We start from the raw sequence: 15305 nt of genomic DNA, 5'->3' as shown, positions 1-15305 counted from the left end.
TTTTGAGGTGAATTTCGTTAGGAGATAATGAGGAATTCAGATTATTCAATAAAAATATATATGGTTAAAAAGTTTCATTTACCATCCCCCATACTTAAAACTCGGTCTACCATTGCTCGAAGGTAAACGCAAATTACTGTGCCGACTTCGGTGTCGTGTCTAGAATCATGAATAAAAAGAAATTTCATGAATTTAAGATGAAGATAGAGGATTTCGTTATAAATAGCACTAGACGAAGAAATGGAACTTATCATTATTATATGTTATCAACTGTTAGTGGACAAAAGATTATGTAGCACCGGTTATAATATAGGAAAATTAGACAATCAGTCATAAACTTATTGTACAAATACCAATTCGATTTTAAACTTTTCAATTTTATCAATTTAGTTCTAAACCGATGCGTGAATTTCCAATGTTGTCCTTCCGATCAATATTTGCAAAAAATCCTTGACGTTGTGGTTTGCTAAGTTATTGATTTCCAACGAAAATTGGCCAAAAAGACTGCCATTGAAATTCCGTGCAAAGGTTTAGAGGTACAATTAAAAAGTTTATGATTGAATTGACGTCCTTATAATAAGTTTAGAATATATTGGATAATTTCTATATTATAGTAGCTGGCTAGTTAAAATTAATTGTTTCAACCGAGACTTTTGTTAAACGCATACAAAGGTTTTTTTTTTTTGCCTACTTTTGGTCATCCTAATACGAAATCCGACATATGATTATTTGGCGAAACTTCAATGCTCCAAAGAGGAACCAAATACTGTTTAATCTAAAAACACAAAAGGAAAAGAGCAATACAAAGAGGACAGAGACCAGTTATTATCCTATTACGAAATATGACAAGCCCAAAGAAGTTGCACGCGAGAACTACCAATGTCGGGGTCTTAAACCTGTGGATCTATCACCTTGTTGTACCTACGTGAGTTGTGTGCTCCATTCAACTTTAATAATTACTTACATGAATTTTGTTAACGAGTGAAGAAGGTTAGGGCTGTCAAAAAGGACTGCCGAAATCTGAACCAAATTGAATTGATCCGAATCGAAAATCGAAAGTTTCGCCTTTTGGGTCGGCTTTCCGTTTGGTTCGATTAGTGAGTAAAATGATGGGCTTCTAACTGTTCGATTATGTTTCGGGTCATAAACCTAAACTGGCACGAACACATTATGGTAATTGCTTGTTCTGGGTTGACGCCATCAATTATTGCTCATCACTTCCCCACCGTTGATAACACTATCCATCTTACCTCCCTCTATCGGCTTGTCTCTCCACACTCGGAGTCATACCTCTCCGTCGTTCCTTCTATAAAACATCAATTCTCGCGACATTCGTCACTGATCTGGGCAAGGGCGGCCTTCAATCGATGGCAGCCCTCACATCCAAATTGAGGGCCTCCATCGATTTGGGCAACCACTAACTAAATTGACTCGTGTCTACCGAGATGCAAACATGTTAAGCAGTCCAGTCTCGGTTGAGGGTGAAGGTCGACGCCATCACCGACGAAGCCTGGAGATGGTGATGGCAGACCCATGAGGCGACCCAGCCCGTTAAGTTAAACATTGAATTGAGCCAATGAAACAACCAACTTTATTAATACTTTGTACAATATAAATAGAGAGATTTCACCTCCTACAATTACTATCGTTCAATTCGGTTTTTAAAAAGTTGAAACCAAATTAAACCAAAAAGAAACAATCTAGTTCGGTTTGTGAATTATTTTTTTAAAAAAATACTCTTAAACCGAATCAAACCGAATCAAACCGTCCAATCTAAAGGCTGGAACCGTTTTTTGCTCGCTCCTAGTTATCAGACTTCGGTTTTAGATTTGGTTGTACTCCCATGGGCTGGTTTGTAGGGCCTGTCCTTCCTTTTCTCCTTGTACAATGAAAGGTACATTTCTCCCCACTCCAATTTAGAGTCCAAGAAAGGAGCCCCAAAAGACCTTTATTTAGTCGGTTTGGGCCTAACTCCCCTCACCCACAAAATGGACCCACCTATCCATTTAAACTATGGAAGGCACTCAAAAGAGTGCATGAAGAAAAAATACTAATAAAAAAGAAAAACCCATGCTTTCCTATTTAAATTACCAAATTAAGTTCCCTGATAAAAAGAAAAAAACAAGCCATTTTTTCCTAATTGGTTTACCTAAATAGGTTCCTTACTTCCAAGTTTTTTTCGAGTACTTTGAACTCAATTATGAAATTTAATGTGTTAACAATTTATCCATGAGTCACATCAATACGGAGAGGATAACGACTAAACTCATTTTAATAAACCGAATCAATCATATACGAAGAAATAGCACAACCTTTGTTAGGGCTCCACTTTTGCGAATATGGATGGCACTTAAATCTCTAATTTGTGATTAGCTCCATCCGATAGAACGAGTCTATGTTACGTCCTTTCATGATAATGGACGGAATTTTGCACAGAATTTTCCCCATGTTTGGACAAAGAGATAGAGAGAGAGAGCATGGTCCAACACAATCTTTGTCACGGCATGGCCTCTAGGGAGGAAAGGAAAGGTCGGCGGCTAGGTCCATGTGGATGTTCACATGCACATGGACATCCATGTGAAGAAGTATGGAGGAGACATTGCCTCATGGAACTCTACACATTTCTAATTCATCCAGTACATGTCATGTTCACAGACCCTACCATTGAAAATTATCACTTTCCCCTTCAACCAAATCTTGAAAAGAAAAAGAAAATTAGACAAAAGGAAAGGATCATGCTCCAAGATGGGTTGAAAGAGATTTGGCTTTTTCTTGGGTATTAGGCCACCAACCTTTTTGCCTTCCCTCCCAAACCCAACTTAAAAAAAACCTAATCTTTTCTCATGCCCCTCTTTGGCTTCTTGCCTGACTCACCAGATCCAAGGCATCTAAACCAAATGATGAAACCCCAATTGAAAGGACAAGTGAAAAACATCAGAACATTTTATTCATGCTCTGATTAAAGTTGATTAGGGGGGTCATATGATTGTCCCTCACCCCCAACACCTCCACATGAAATTCTCTACATCATGATTGGGTTTGACTGCTTTTTTTTGTTTCCCCTCTCCCCTTTTCTTTAGCCTTTCCTTTTTCTGTTGGAAGATCAACTCCTCTGACCTCCAAGTTAAAAATCTCCCTCTTTTTCACCCTCTGCTTTGCAATTGCTAAGTGCTGGGATGGATGCCTTTACCATATGCATTTTTGTGCCACCACTTTGTATATTGCCTTTTATCTTCTTGAAAGATTCACAGCAAAGTTAATCTGCCACTCATAAGATCTGTTTTTACATGCCTATGTAGTTTCTCCTCAAGAAGTGCCAATGTCAGGAGTTGCAATGCTTTGAGAGTGTTTACAGGATTTCAGACTTTCATCAGAATGGACATACTTTCACTCTGTACAAGAATGTGATGCGCACTTCTTCTCAAAGATTTCTGTCTAGGGTTTGCACACTCAGCAGCAATGTTCATTGAGACAAAGGAAGGTTGGTGGTTGATTACTCGAAAACTTGCAGCCCCCCGTAAAGAAATTCAAATTAACAATGATAGTAACTCACTAAAATGCAATGATGTTACCCACACTTTTGCTGAACAAAAAGTTGTAACAGAATAATGAGATTAAACAACTTTAAATTGTTCATGGTTGTGGGGGGCAAAATCAATTTCCCTAACAGGTGAAATCATGATGGAGTTTCATTGACAGAGATGGGTCACCAACAAAAGGAAAGGCAAAAACATATAGTACAAGAACTAGTGAGAGAAAACTGTGGAGCAAACTAATGCCTTGACTGATTGCCAGAATAAGGTCAAAGTGGAAAGGAGAGAACAAATTGCATATCCCTCACAAACAATTAATCAAACTTGTGCTTACGTAAAGAATTCATTCTGCGATGTACTGCCGTTGTACGAGCAGTTCACAGATGACTAAAGCGCATAGTGAACATGGCAAGTTCTGCATAACAAGCCACCACGACAAATTTCCCCAAAAACCATTTAGTATAATTGCCAATTCTTTTTACTTGAAAATGAGAGTAAAACGAATGTTGGTAATAATTGATTTCCTTTATATCGCTCTCGATCCTCAACTATTAGCGTTCTATCATTGGAAAAAGCGGTAGAAAGAGACAGAGAATAGAAAAGAATGACAGCAACGGGTAAAAAATTGCTAACATCTCCCCGCCGCTGCATCACCACGTCATGGTATAGGTTAACTAGCTTTCTTAACTTGGAATGATAATGACTAATCAGTCTTCACAGCTGCAAGATTCTCTTTTTACCAGGGAATTTTCCTTTTTTTACCCAGGAAAGAAATGAGAACTCTTTATCACAGGCTGAAACTGTTAGAGAAAGGAAAGCAGAGAGAAACTTTTGGGAAAAAGTAATCGAAACTGGTTAGGTGGGGGTTACTGAAACAATTCTACTGACCATAAACTGTGAGCTCAAGTCACTTTGTGTTCAACCGAATAACTCTATTTCCAAGATTTTGTGAAGCTTGGCAACTAGCTTGGTATCTTCTTTTGGTAATCAAACTTGATATGATCAAGCTCTTCTTAATACAAATATACCTACAAATTGGAATTAGGATCACATCTTCATTGCATACTGAAATTTTTACAATGATAATATTATGTTAAAACTGTTCCAGAAATTGGAAGTCTTGTGCATGAACAAGAAAGACGAGTCATCGAAACACCCACTAGCTTGTAACTACCACTATGTTTTTTCCTTTTCCAGTAACAGCAGCAATCCCCATGCAAATGCAAAGGCACTTTCATGCCCGACAATTCATAAAAAGTTTTCTTAATGGAAAACACCCACAACCCAACATTACATTCACAAGTCCACTGATTTTTTTGTCCTTGGGAATGATCATAGGATTCTTTAATACATTGGAAGGACAAAACAAATTGATAAGAGCATCTTAAAGCTAAACCGAACTTCACCGAGGGTCTAGAGGAAATCGATTAACTTAAACGTCACAGCTTCAATAAATTCAAATTCGATGTAAATCCTGCACAATACAACAGAGGAAGCCTTAACTACTGGAACACCTCTGTTCCTTTTCCTTCAATAAGCAAGTGAACTTCATGGCAAAATCGCGTGAATGTTTACTCGTTCTGTATTTGTCAAGAGACTGCCATCTCCTGTGTAAGCCTTTTTCACTTGATTCAAAGCAGAAGTTAGGGCCAACTTTAACTTCACTAGCATCTAAAATAAGCTCAAATGATTCCTTGAACAAATCATTTAAAGAATAATCATGTGCATAAAAATTTGATCTTTTTCCCAACATTTTTGCTTATTTACTATTTTTCTTCAGCGGTGGTGGTCCTCTTTCCAGAGAACTCCTTTTCAACTCCTAATAAAGATGCTCATAGTTACGCATGCATTGTCGCTGCTCTGTACATTGACCAAGAAACGCTACAGACAAAAGATGTCATCCTCAAATCACCCATTGCTTCAGAGCAGAGCGGTTCTGCGTTTCAAATCTCCCCAACGGCCAAAAATTAACAAAGTCCTGTTTTTTGTCAGCTTCTGTAACAGTAGTCTTGTGAATGAGCAGGTACACATCACTTGAAATACGGGGTATCTCACAATTTACTCATCAGAACGACCTTGACATAAAATTGTTGTCTTTACTTGCACCTAATAATTAAGGCACTTTTCACATTTTTCTTCTTGTGGGCCTTCTTATGCAACAGAATTTCAGAGAAATTAGCAATTGGCATTGAAGTTACTTCTTTTCTTGTTTATGAGTCGTGTAGTCATCTCTGCCAGCAAACAGGGGAACATGAAACAGAGGAAGTCTTGCATTGCTTCTCAAAACAGAGAAAATTACAATGTGAATACATATTGAAGCTTAAGGTAAGTACTAGGCATCATAAATAGTGGCATAGTACAGCGCTGTACACATAGCATCATCAAATGTGCCATATCTAGGGAATAAGTTCTAGGAATTGGAAGGAAAAATCTAAAAATTACTCAAAGCAGCCCCAGCGAATTCAGGGGAAATGGGGTTAAATTAGTGGGACGAGAGAGAGGCATTAGTAGGTGAATTGCGGATAAAATTCGAGGCTAGCTTCAGAATCTTCTCTTGCTGCTGAGTCTTCAGACTCCTAGGATGCGATGCTAGAGCTTAATTCCAGCGATCCGTAGTCGAGAAGCTCCTCAATCATTTGCTCTATGTGATCATCTTCGAGAGGCTTGAACTGTTGGGTCTCGGCCTCCTCGACTTTCTCTTTCTTGATCACCCAACTTTCCGATTCTTGCAATTGAAATTGCATCTTTTGATGACCCATTTCGTTGCTCCTCTCAAAGATGCCACTGGTGTTGACAAAATGGGAACTCGGTGGCTTCTGTGGCTCCTGCACTTGCAATGCAGACTTGGTCATCTGCAACGAGGCCATGTAGCACCTGTGTAGCTTCGCCGTCAATGTCGCTGAGAGGAGCTTCGACGAAGAAGACTGAGATGTGTTCGGGTTGTAAGGGAAGTTGGTCCGAGCCCTCGGTCCGCACATTAGCCTCGCCGCTTCGTCATAGGCCCGAGCCGCATCCTCAGCCGTTTCAAATGTCCCCAGCCAGATTCTCGTTTTCCTGCATCGACAGAACGTTTCGGTTCAGTACACATGTCGAGAACGCAAAAACACAAAAGTTCCAATTAAGCGTGAGCTTACAATAACGGGTGGCGGATTTCGGAGACCCAAGAACCCCAATGCCTCTGGCGCACACCGCGATATCGCTGCTGCGGTCGAGCCATGGTAGAGAGAGAGAAACAAAAAACAGGTTTTCTTTGAGAAAATGCTTGTGAACACGCCTGAAGTAGAGTTGGTTTGTTGCTGTCTGCGCAAGAAAATTCTCCTGATCTGTGAATGGGGCGGGAGAATTTGGGGGGTTTTGCAGTTGTAGCTTGTGGACATATATATACTGGGCCTTGGGTGCTGTTTTTCCTACACTTGCTGGAACCAATTTAGAAAACCCGGGTCCCACAAATAGATGTTCAATTTTCTTTTTCTTCTTGGTGCAGACTTCACAACTTTTTTTCGTATTCTTTTCTGATTAGCAGTTTACCAGTTGGCCTATTGCTTGAGCTTGATATGATTAAATTGATTATTGAAGCTGGGAAGGAGCTCGAGAGGAGATTTGAAAATCAAAAATGTGTCCAAATTCAATCAACACGGAATATAATATTAGTGTTTGTTTGTTTGCTTATCTTGAAAGGGGTATACTCAAATGGCGCTCAACATGTTACCCTTTTGCTGGATGAAATCTAAGGTCATAATCAGGGAGATTCTTCATGTGATGCAGTTGCAAAGTTCGGATAGTGACTTGAGCGAACTTCATCGCCCCTTAAATTAAAACTAAGAAGATTAATTTAATAATTGGTGCAAAGAACTTTGCTTATTTGTTGTTCCGTAGCCATAGGTAATCCGCGAACATGTTGAGTTCCTCCGTGAACAGCTTTAGAAAAATGAAATATATGATTCTCTTTTCAACTTAGGGATATCGTGTACTTTAGTGAATAAATTTTTAAGTGGACCGACCACTTAACATATATCAATGCAGATTCCTAAACACCAGTCACCTCGGATTATGTGGCTACCGTAAACTCGAGGTGTCCTGGAGGTCTAATTCATTTTCAGATTTCCCTCGTTCACAGTCAAATGCTTTTTGGTAAAATCTCAGAGGTCAGAAAAGATCGATCGAATCAATTGCTATGTATCAATTGGTGGGTAATGATTGAACCTCCCCAAGTCATGATTATGGTCCAAGCTAGGACCATAATGATCGCATCTCCCACACTGTTGAGGTATCTAAATGAACTCAGACCGCAATAACCACCACCCTTTTCACATCCTAATCAACAGCCTACATGGTTTGCGATTGTGTAACGAGAAAGTGCCCGTCATGAATCCGAATAACGTTAGATATAGTAAACAGATTTTCATATTCGGAACATAAAGTGAGGTGGCGAATTTAAGGATCGAAGATAATTTTTTCATAATATATCACGTCACTTAATATATCAATTCAGTTGACACAACAAAATTTGAGGGATGCATTTTCTTTACTGACATAGCAAGAAAGCATCAGCAACATGGCAAATTGGAATTGATGTTTCTACAAAGAAGTATAGTGGGTAACTTTTTACAAGTGGTATTGGGGGGTTATAGCTTTCACTTTCATGCAATTTGAGTCTTCTTTTTTTTTTTTTTGGTTCTTTTGTTGATGTGCTTCTTGATCCTGTGGGGTTCATCCGCACACGGCTCTCACAACTTGGGGCTGCCCAAAACCGAGACACGAGCATATGCCAACCACGTAAGAAGAAGACATCCCAAATGACATACACACACACATCCCACAAATATGCTTTGGCGACCATGTTCACTGTTCCTCCACATGCAACACCAACCTCGTCGCCATATCCCACATTGTCCGGACTGATAAGAACAAACAGAAGATGAAGCGAGCAGCATCTGCAAATGGGTGGCGATCTTGTTGTTTCTTTTCTTGATGTACACACCAGGGGTCGTCTAGGGTTTCGCGTTTATAATTCGTGGGTTGTGTCTCTGACGGAGGAGAAGCTTTGGATCCTCAGCTGCTGTTTCTTGACTCCTTCTGCTTCCTTAATTCAGGACTTATCCACATGATCCGAACATGTTCACCACGAACATCTTTCTTATCTGTTCATTGAACCCGTTTAGGGTTTCAGGTTCGCCCCTTCCACGTGTCCATCCTTTGCTTGCTCTGACGGTCATGCAGAGATCAATTTATACATTATCCCATGATTCCCAGTATATTCCATTCGAACGGACATAAAAGACTCTCGTGCATTGGGTGAAACAAAAGGTCGATACGAACCCGCGAAGTCAAATGTTCAACGTCATCAAAACTAATTAACTTCACGATATCCTAAAACGGACATTAGAAGGGACAGGATGGACCCATGAGTTTATTTCAGGGGTAAAAACGATCGACACCACTGTATGCGGGCAGGCAGGTATTTACGTTCGGTTTCTCTCGCTATCAAGTACGAGTAAGTTCATGTCCGGGCTATACTCATTCTGTGTTGCAACTCATATCTTGCCGAACACATGATATGGGCAAGGTATCTCATCATTTTCGCGGCTCGAAAATATCAATATGAGCGTATCGTGTCGAATTATGGTGAATTACCGTTGCAAATCATTATCGCGATAAGCTGAAAACATTCTTGAGCATGTCCTTAAAAAACTTCATTCTAAACCTCAGAATCCCAATGATGTAAAGCAGAATAATGGGTAATCCCCCTCCTTCAGGAAGACAAAGACAGGAGGAGAATTGGGAGTGCAAGACGTACAGGTACCGATACATTAAAATAATAAACACATCCGTGGAGTCCGTCCTGACGGGCATTTATGTTATGTTTCTCTCGTTACCAAGTACAAATAAGTTCATCTTCGGCCAATACTCATTTGTGTTTTAACTCGTGTCTTACCGGACACGTGCCATCAGGAGGTTATCTCATCGTTTTCACGGCTCGAAGATATCAACCCGAGCACGTGCCGTGTCGAATTAGGGCGAATTACCGGTGCGAATCATTGTCAAGATAAGCTGGAAGGGGAAGGAAAATGACAAAAGGAACTGGGGCGAAAGAGCATGAGGGATCATATCAGATCTAACAGTGACAGGATGAAATCTTGGATTACAGCTATAAAACCTTGGACCGAAACAGAAGCTAGCCCCGGTCAAAAGCCAAGGCGTACGTCGCGGTCGGGCCGGGCCCACCATGGAAGCGCGTGAGGTGGGACCCCGGAGACAACATGGGTGTGATTAGGGTTTTTAATACAAAGATGACTTGTGAAGCAGCTAGCGAATTTTGTGGAGACGAAAAAAAACTATGGACACACTTTTAAATTTCGCCAACGGGATAGAAGAATATGAGTTGCATTGTTAAAAAAAAAAAAAGGATGAGATTTACTTTGCTGCTTTCTTAACAAGATCGGAGTTATTACATCTACTCATTTTTATCGATAGTTTTCATCGATAAAAGAGGTTTATAGTTTTCATCAATAAAAGAGGTTGGCCCTAGTTAGCTCTTAACTAAACATGCAATACTTGGTGATGATATTTTGATCAGAGACGAAAAAGGTAGCTAATGCCTTTCTCTCTTTTACAAGAGAGAGGTAAGATCTCACCATTTCGAATTTACGTATAAAAAGAGAAAGAGGTTTTTCTTGCTTCTTTGCTTTTGCTTGATCATTGAAGTGAAGTAGATATATAGACAAACACAGACCTAGGACATAAATTTATTATAATTCAGGGCATGAACGAAGTGGTGCGGCTACCTGGAGGACATGAAATACCCCGTGAGTTCCTATGAACCGATTAAGTTTAAGCCTTTGACTTGTACATATGACCCCGATTTTAAGTAATTTGCATGCAGTCGGCCGACTTTGAACCTGAAGCTGGAATTCTATGGGCATCTCAGTCAACTTTTTAACATATTCAACAAGGGAATAAGGTTCCGCAGTAATATGTACATGACGCGAACTCATAACTCGAATGGAATACATGAATACGAATTCTCAAACCTAATCTTTTTCATATCCCCGCTTTAGAACAAGCCTAAACAACTCTCTCTCTCCCTCCTTCTCTCTGCATGGGAAGTAAGTTTTGAAAACCTCAGACGGTTTTCATGCAAGCCAAAGGACATGAAAGTAAGATTTGAAAACCTACCCCTCCCTCTCTCTCTCTCTCTCTCTCTCTCTCTCTCTCTCTCTGCATGGGAAGTAAGTTTTGAAAACCTCAAACGGTTTTCATGCAAACCAAGGGACACGGGTCAGGTCGATTTCAATGGCATGATATCCCCTGTCGAACGCCTAACAAAAAAGTCTCAAATGTGTGGGGATAAGAATAGAGCTTAGATATCACTGTCATGGATGTCATACCCATTTTGTAGATACCGATGCTCAGCTTGCATGCAACACCACACATGCTTTCGTGGAAGTATGTATAATCTCTAATTATTTTCTGATTTTACAGATGTTAACAGACTTTGAAAGCAACACCACCGCGTGAGAATGTCCCTCTTTTCCCCTTCCCCTCCTCCTTTTTAGGGTTTCTTTGATCCGCTTTAATTACGCTGGAGAAATTTGGAGATATACGCTTAGTTGTTTCCACTTCATTTTGTGAAAATGACATTTTCATAAGACTTTTTGGGCTAACACACCTGGTTGAAGTCTGTACTTTGACAAACATGTCCTGAAAGTTCTTGTTTGAAGACTCGAGTTTGGACAGATTGAAATATGGGTGGAACTAAATCCCATCTGGCAAAATCTTTTTCCACACAAAGTCTTGATACTTATTTGCTAATGTAATTTAATTTTTGAAACGAAAAAAAAAATTTAACCGTATAGTTTCACAACTCTAACCCGTGAAGCGAGATAAAATTGATCCTTTTCAAGATTACTAGGAAGAAATATCCCAAATTATTGTTGGGGAAGCATAGATCGGGAATATGATGTGCCGAGGAGGTTTCGATATTTATCTAATGATTCTGTAGTCATTTACCAACTTACATTAAAGCATTGATCAAGAGGACCAAAGATGGACCGAACCCGCAAAAGCACAAGGACGCTCGATGCTCGGAGTAATTTTTTGTTACTGTGTATTATAATCCATACAATGCTATATGTATGTATTAAAATTGACCTAAAACCTTGTAATACTAGAACTTAACCATTAGTAATAGTACAAATATGATTTCTTAACTCTATATATTGAAACGTTAAGGTGAAGAACTAACCAATCTTCTTGACGCGGTTTGGTTAAGCAAAAAAAAAAGAAAGAGATGACTTAGGGAGAGGGTTGATGTGATTGAAGATGTTTTGTCTTTGAAGTCCTCCCCGCAGTCTGTGGGATTTGCACAGCCTGGTCTCTTTTCAAAATTCTCTTTTGGCTTCTTGCTTTCATTTGTTGAATTATATATATAATAGGAGAGACCACACACCAATTCCTCATCATTGGCTTGGTCATTGAAAAGAATGGCGTCCCCTTCCCATCCCATGTGCATGTATCTCCCCATTTTGTCTCATTCTCCACATACGTAGCATCCAATGAAGACCAAGAACAAAGAGAAAAGATGAAAACTTCAAGACCCAACAACTACGAATTGATCAATATACGAAGTTAATGATTTGAAGAACAAATGGTTTGGGAGAGGTCGGGTAGCTACCATGTTTAATTTGTTCCTAGATTGATGCAAATCATCATGTATATAAAACCCTAAATCATCTCTATCACCCATTTGATTTAAGCCACCCGATACTCGGTTAACTTTGTTAAATGCTTAAATTTGCCCTCATGTGCGATTAGTCACATGGGCCTCGATTCCGCTATCTATCGCCATATCTATGATGTAAATGACACGATCGACGAGCCGTGGTCCAAGCTCCTCGGCATCGCTCTACAGTTCCGTTGTTCATATTTTGTTCTACGCCGACACCGTCACAACATAATAACTTTTCCTGTTAAATTTCAAGACCGTGTGTTCGGGAAATCCCTAAATCCCATCATGTAGAACTAAGTATAGAATTGATTACTTCTCATGGTAGCAAAGATAGTTTTCATTTTCTCTCATGAGGGCGTGATTGGCCACACTCAACCACTTAGGTCAACATAATATGGTTAATATATAGTTTAATCCATGTGGGGGCAAGAGCATTTAAAGAGACCCTTTGACAAAGCATATGTTGTAACCACCTCGGATGTGTTTTTTTTTTTTTCCTAATTCACTATTTTTGGTCCCAACGAAAAGCAAACTCCGAAATGCCAAACATCTCGTCCATGCCATGTGAGCTCGATTTGAATAATGTTTAGTCCAAAAAACTAGGGTAATCTTTTTCAAAGCCGCGTCGTGCCTTTGTGTTATACAAATTGGCTTTGCTAGCTAGTATCTACTACTGCTACTAATTTAGTATTAGCTGGAGGGTACGGTTCTTCAGAAGATTCTATGAAACATATAACTGAAGAATAGGTAGCTACCTAGCTAGTTCCTTCTAGTGTTAGACATAACCTAAGTCGATTAAAAAAAACCATAACATAACATAACATAGCAATACGAATATACGCGGCATAAAAGAGCAAGTGCCGAGATTCAAGCGAGTGACGAGATTCGGGCCTTTACCGCGCCCGAGCTCCGATGCTAAATCAGACCAACCATTTGTCCCCTGAAAAATGAAGTCACGATGCATATGGAGTTTTGGAATACCTCGCACCGCTTAACTTCATATGCTCTATATATAAGCACAATCCACCTCTACCTATCGGTTGATGCCTTTTTGGTTGAACTTTCTAACATTATGTCGGGACCAGTTCCGCCCCCTCCCCCCCTGTTTATTTAGCACGCGCGCCCATCCCTGCTCGTCGAATTCGACGCGTCACTCATCGCAAATAAAACCTGATTATTTTCTCTGATATTAAATTTTCTAACAAACATCTCTGATGATTTCTGCTAAACTAAAAGTTCAAGTGATTTGGCATGTTGATGTTGTGACTAAGACAAGACGATGAAGGGGGGAAGAGTCGTTGGTTTGCTGCATGTCTTAAGGCCTAGTCTTCTGCGATCCATGGGCCTCCTGAAGATAAAGCCCCATGGAATCGCAGCAGAGCGAAGGAATCATGGCGAAAAAATTTTCCTTCTTCCTTCTTCCCTCCGGCCCAAGAGTCTTTTGGGGGCAAGAACTTTGCCGGAGCTTGCGAAAGGATCTCCGCCGTGGACGGAGCTCGAGCCCAATGGGTCTTCTCGATCTGGTTCGATGAGCAATGGCGACGGGCCAATGAGAAGACCCCTTTTGCTTCCTGATGAAGATGGACCGACGCCCATGAGGCCCTCGTATATATGGAGCGTTCTTGTTCCCCCCCGTGTCCCTTCTCCTTCCGCTGCTGTTCTAGGGTTTTGGGTCTCTCTCTCGTCTCCTCCGCTCTCGCAGGACCTCCGCGGCAGCTCAGCAGGAACCGAAGATGGTCTCTCTCTCTCTCTCTGTCCCTCCTCTCGCGTTCTCTGGGTTTTGTTGTTGAGTTCAATTTCGTGCTGTGTGCTGTTGGTTTGTGGAAGAGATTGATTGCGGTTTCCTGAAAATGGTGGCTTTTTGTTTTTGTGGGTCGCAGCCGTCGCACAAGACGTTCAGGATCAAGAAGAAGCTGGCGAAGAAGATGAGGCAGAACAGGCCCATCCCTCACTGGATTCGCATGAGGACGGACAACACCATCAGGTTCGACCCATTAATTTCTTTGCCCCTTGTTCATGTTTTGTTTCAAAAAGATGTCTTTTTTTGCCTAATTTGTCTCCTTGTTTGCACCGAAATCGTTCAGGTACAACGCGAAGCGCAGGCACTGGCGCCGCACTAAGCTTGGATTCTGAGGCGTTTTTTCAAGGAAGATGCTTTTGCTTTGGTTAGAGCTTTTAGTTGTTGCGAAAGAGACCTTGATGCTTTTCTTAATTATTGCCCAATTTAAGACTTGTAAGGAAGCAAATAGCTGGCTTAGATACAGTGCGGCTTTGTTACTCTCGAGCATTTTTTATATGTGATGATCTGCGAATTGTGGTTACTTCATGTGGTTTTGATAGTATCAAGGATGGGATTGAGCATGTTCTAATGTTGCTTCAATTTTGAGTCTTGTTAAGCTAATTGCGGTTTCAACATGTTGGGCAACGTTCGGCGCATTTGATCGATTCTGCTAATGATTGGCATTGTCTTCTTATTTAGATGAGACTTCTAGGCTTGTGTTGGACCTGCTTTTCCCATTCAGTGTTTGTTGAGGTCATGGTGCTTGTGCTCATAGTGTAGTAGTGATTATTAGTGGTCATCCAATTAGACATTGGAGAGTTTCTAGCTGTGTCAATTTTGAAGAATTTTTACTTAGGCGGGAAGTATGTGGTCGTGATTGAGTCGCCAATTAGCTGGTTTACCATCTTTAATGTCTATATGGGTGTAATCAGTTCACTAAGATCTTCGGTAGCTCCAGATCAGTTTAGATGCAAAGCCTGCTCTAGCATTTGGGTGCGGGATTTATGGCTACGTGGTTATTCTTAGTGGAGATATGCTGTGACGGCAAGACCAAACTTTGTTGTGTTTTAGTGTTGTTGGAATGAAAATCTCATGTTACTTTGCATTAGTCTGGTATTTAATGACACTTCGTGATTCACTAGAAGTGATTGATCTAAAATTGCGAGAATCATCATTAGTTGTGGCTTCCAATGAACAAAGGCCATAGCTTTAGTTTGCAAGCTGCTCATAGCGGTGGAATGAGAATCGACGGAAATTTCTGTAC

At 40.4% G+C, this 15305-nt stretch overlaps 2 protein-coding genes across 2 annotated transcripts; one reads left to right on the top strand and one right to left on the bottom strand.

The window, feature by feature from the left end:
* Positions 1–5781: 5781 nt before the first annotated feature.
* Positions 5782–6894, bottom strand: LOC115674310 (ethylene-responsive transcription factor ERF003-like). Its single transcript, XM_030596669.2, has 2 exons — positions 6668–6894; positions 5782–6587 (listed from the first exon to the last, which is right to left on the bottom strand). Exons 1-2 carry the CDS (start codon positions 6748–6750, stop codon positions 6110–6112), a joined length of 561 nt encoding a protein of 186 aa, XP_030452529.1. The 5' UTR covers positions 6751–6894; the 3' UTR covers positions 5782–6109.
* Positions 6895–13838: 6944 nt separating this feature from the next.
* Positions 13839–14580, top strand: LOC115674517 (60S ribosomal protein L39). Its single transcript, XM_030596912.2, has 3 exons — positions 13839–13997; positions 14142–14245; positions 14346–14580. Exons 1-3 carry the CDS (start codon positions 13995–13997, stop codon positions 14392–14394), a joined length of 156 nt encoding a protein of 51 aa, XP_030452772.1. The 5' UTR covers positions 13839–13994; the 3' UTR covers positions 14395–14580.
* Positions 14581–15305: the final 725 nt, after the last annotated feature.

This window comes from Syzygium oleosum, unplaced genomic scaffold, assembly GCF_021117445.2.
Source record: "Syzygium oleosum isolate NSW1041296 unplaced genomic scaffold, Sole_v2.1 Sole_v2.04, whole genome shotgun sequence".
Taxonomy (NCBI): domain Eukaryota; kingdom Viridiplantae; phylum Streptophyta; class Magnoliopsida; order Myrtales; family Myrtaceae; genus Syzygium; species Syzygium oleosum.
Note: the sequence above shows the minus strand (reverse complement) of the source record. Positions and strands in the feature narration are given on the sequence as shown.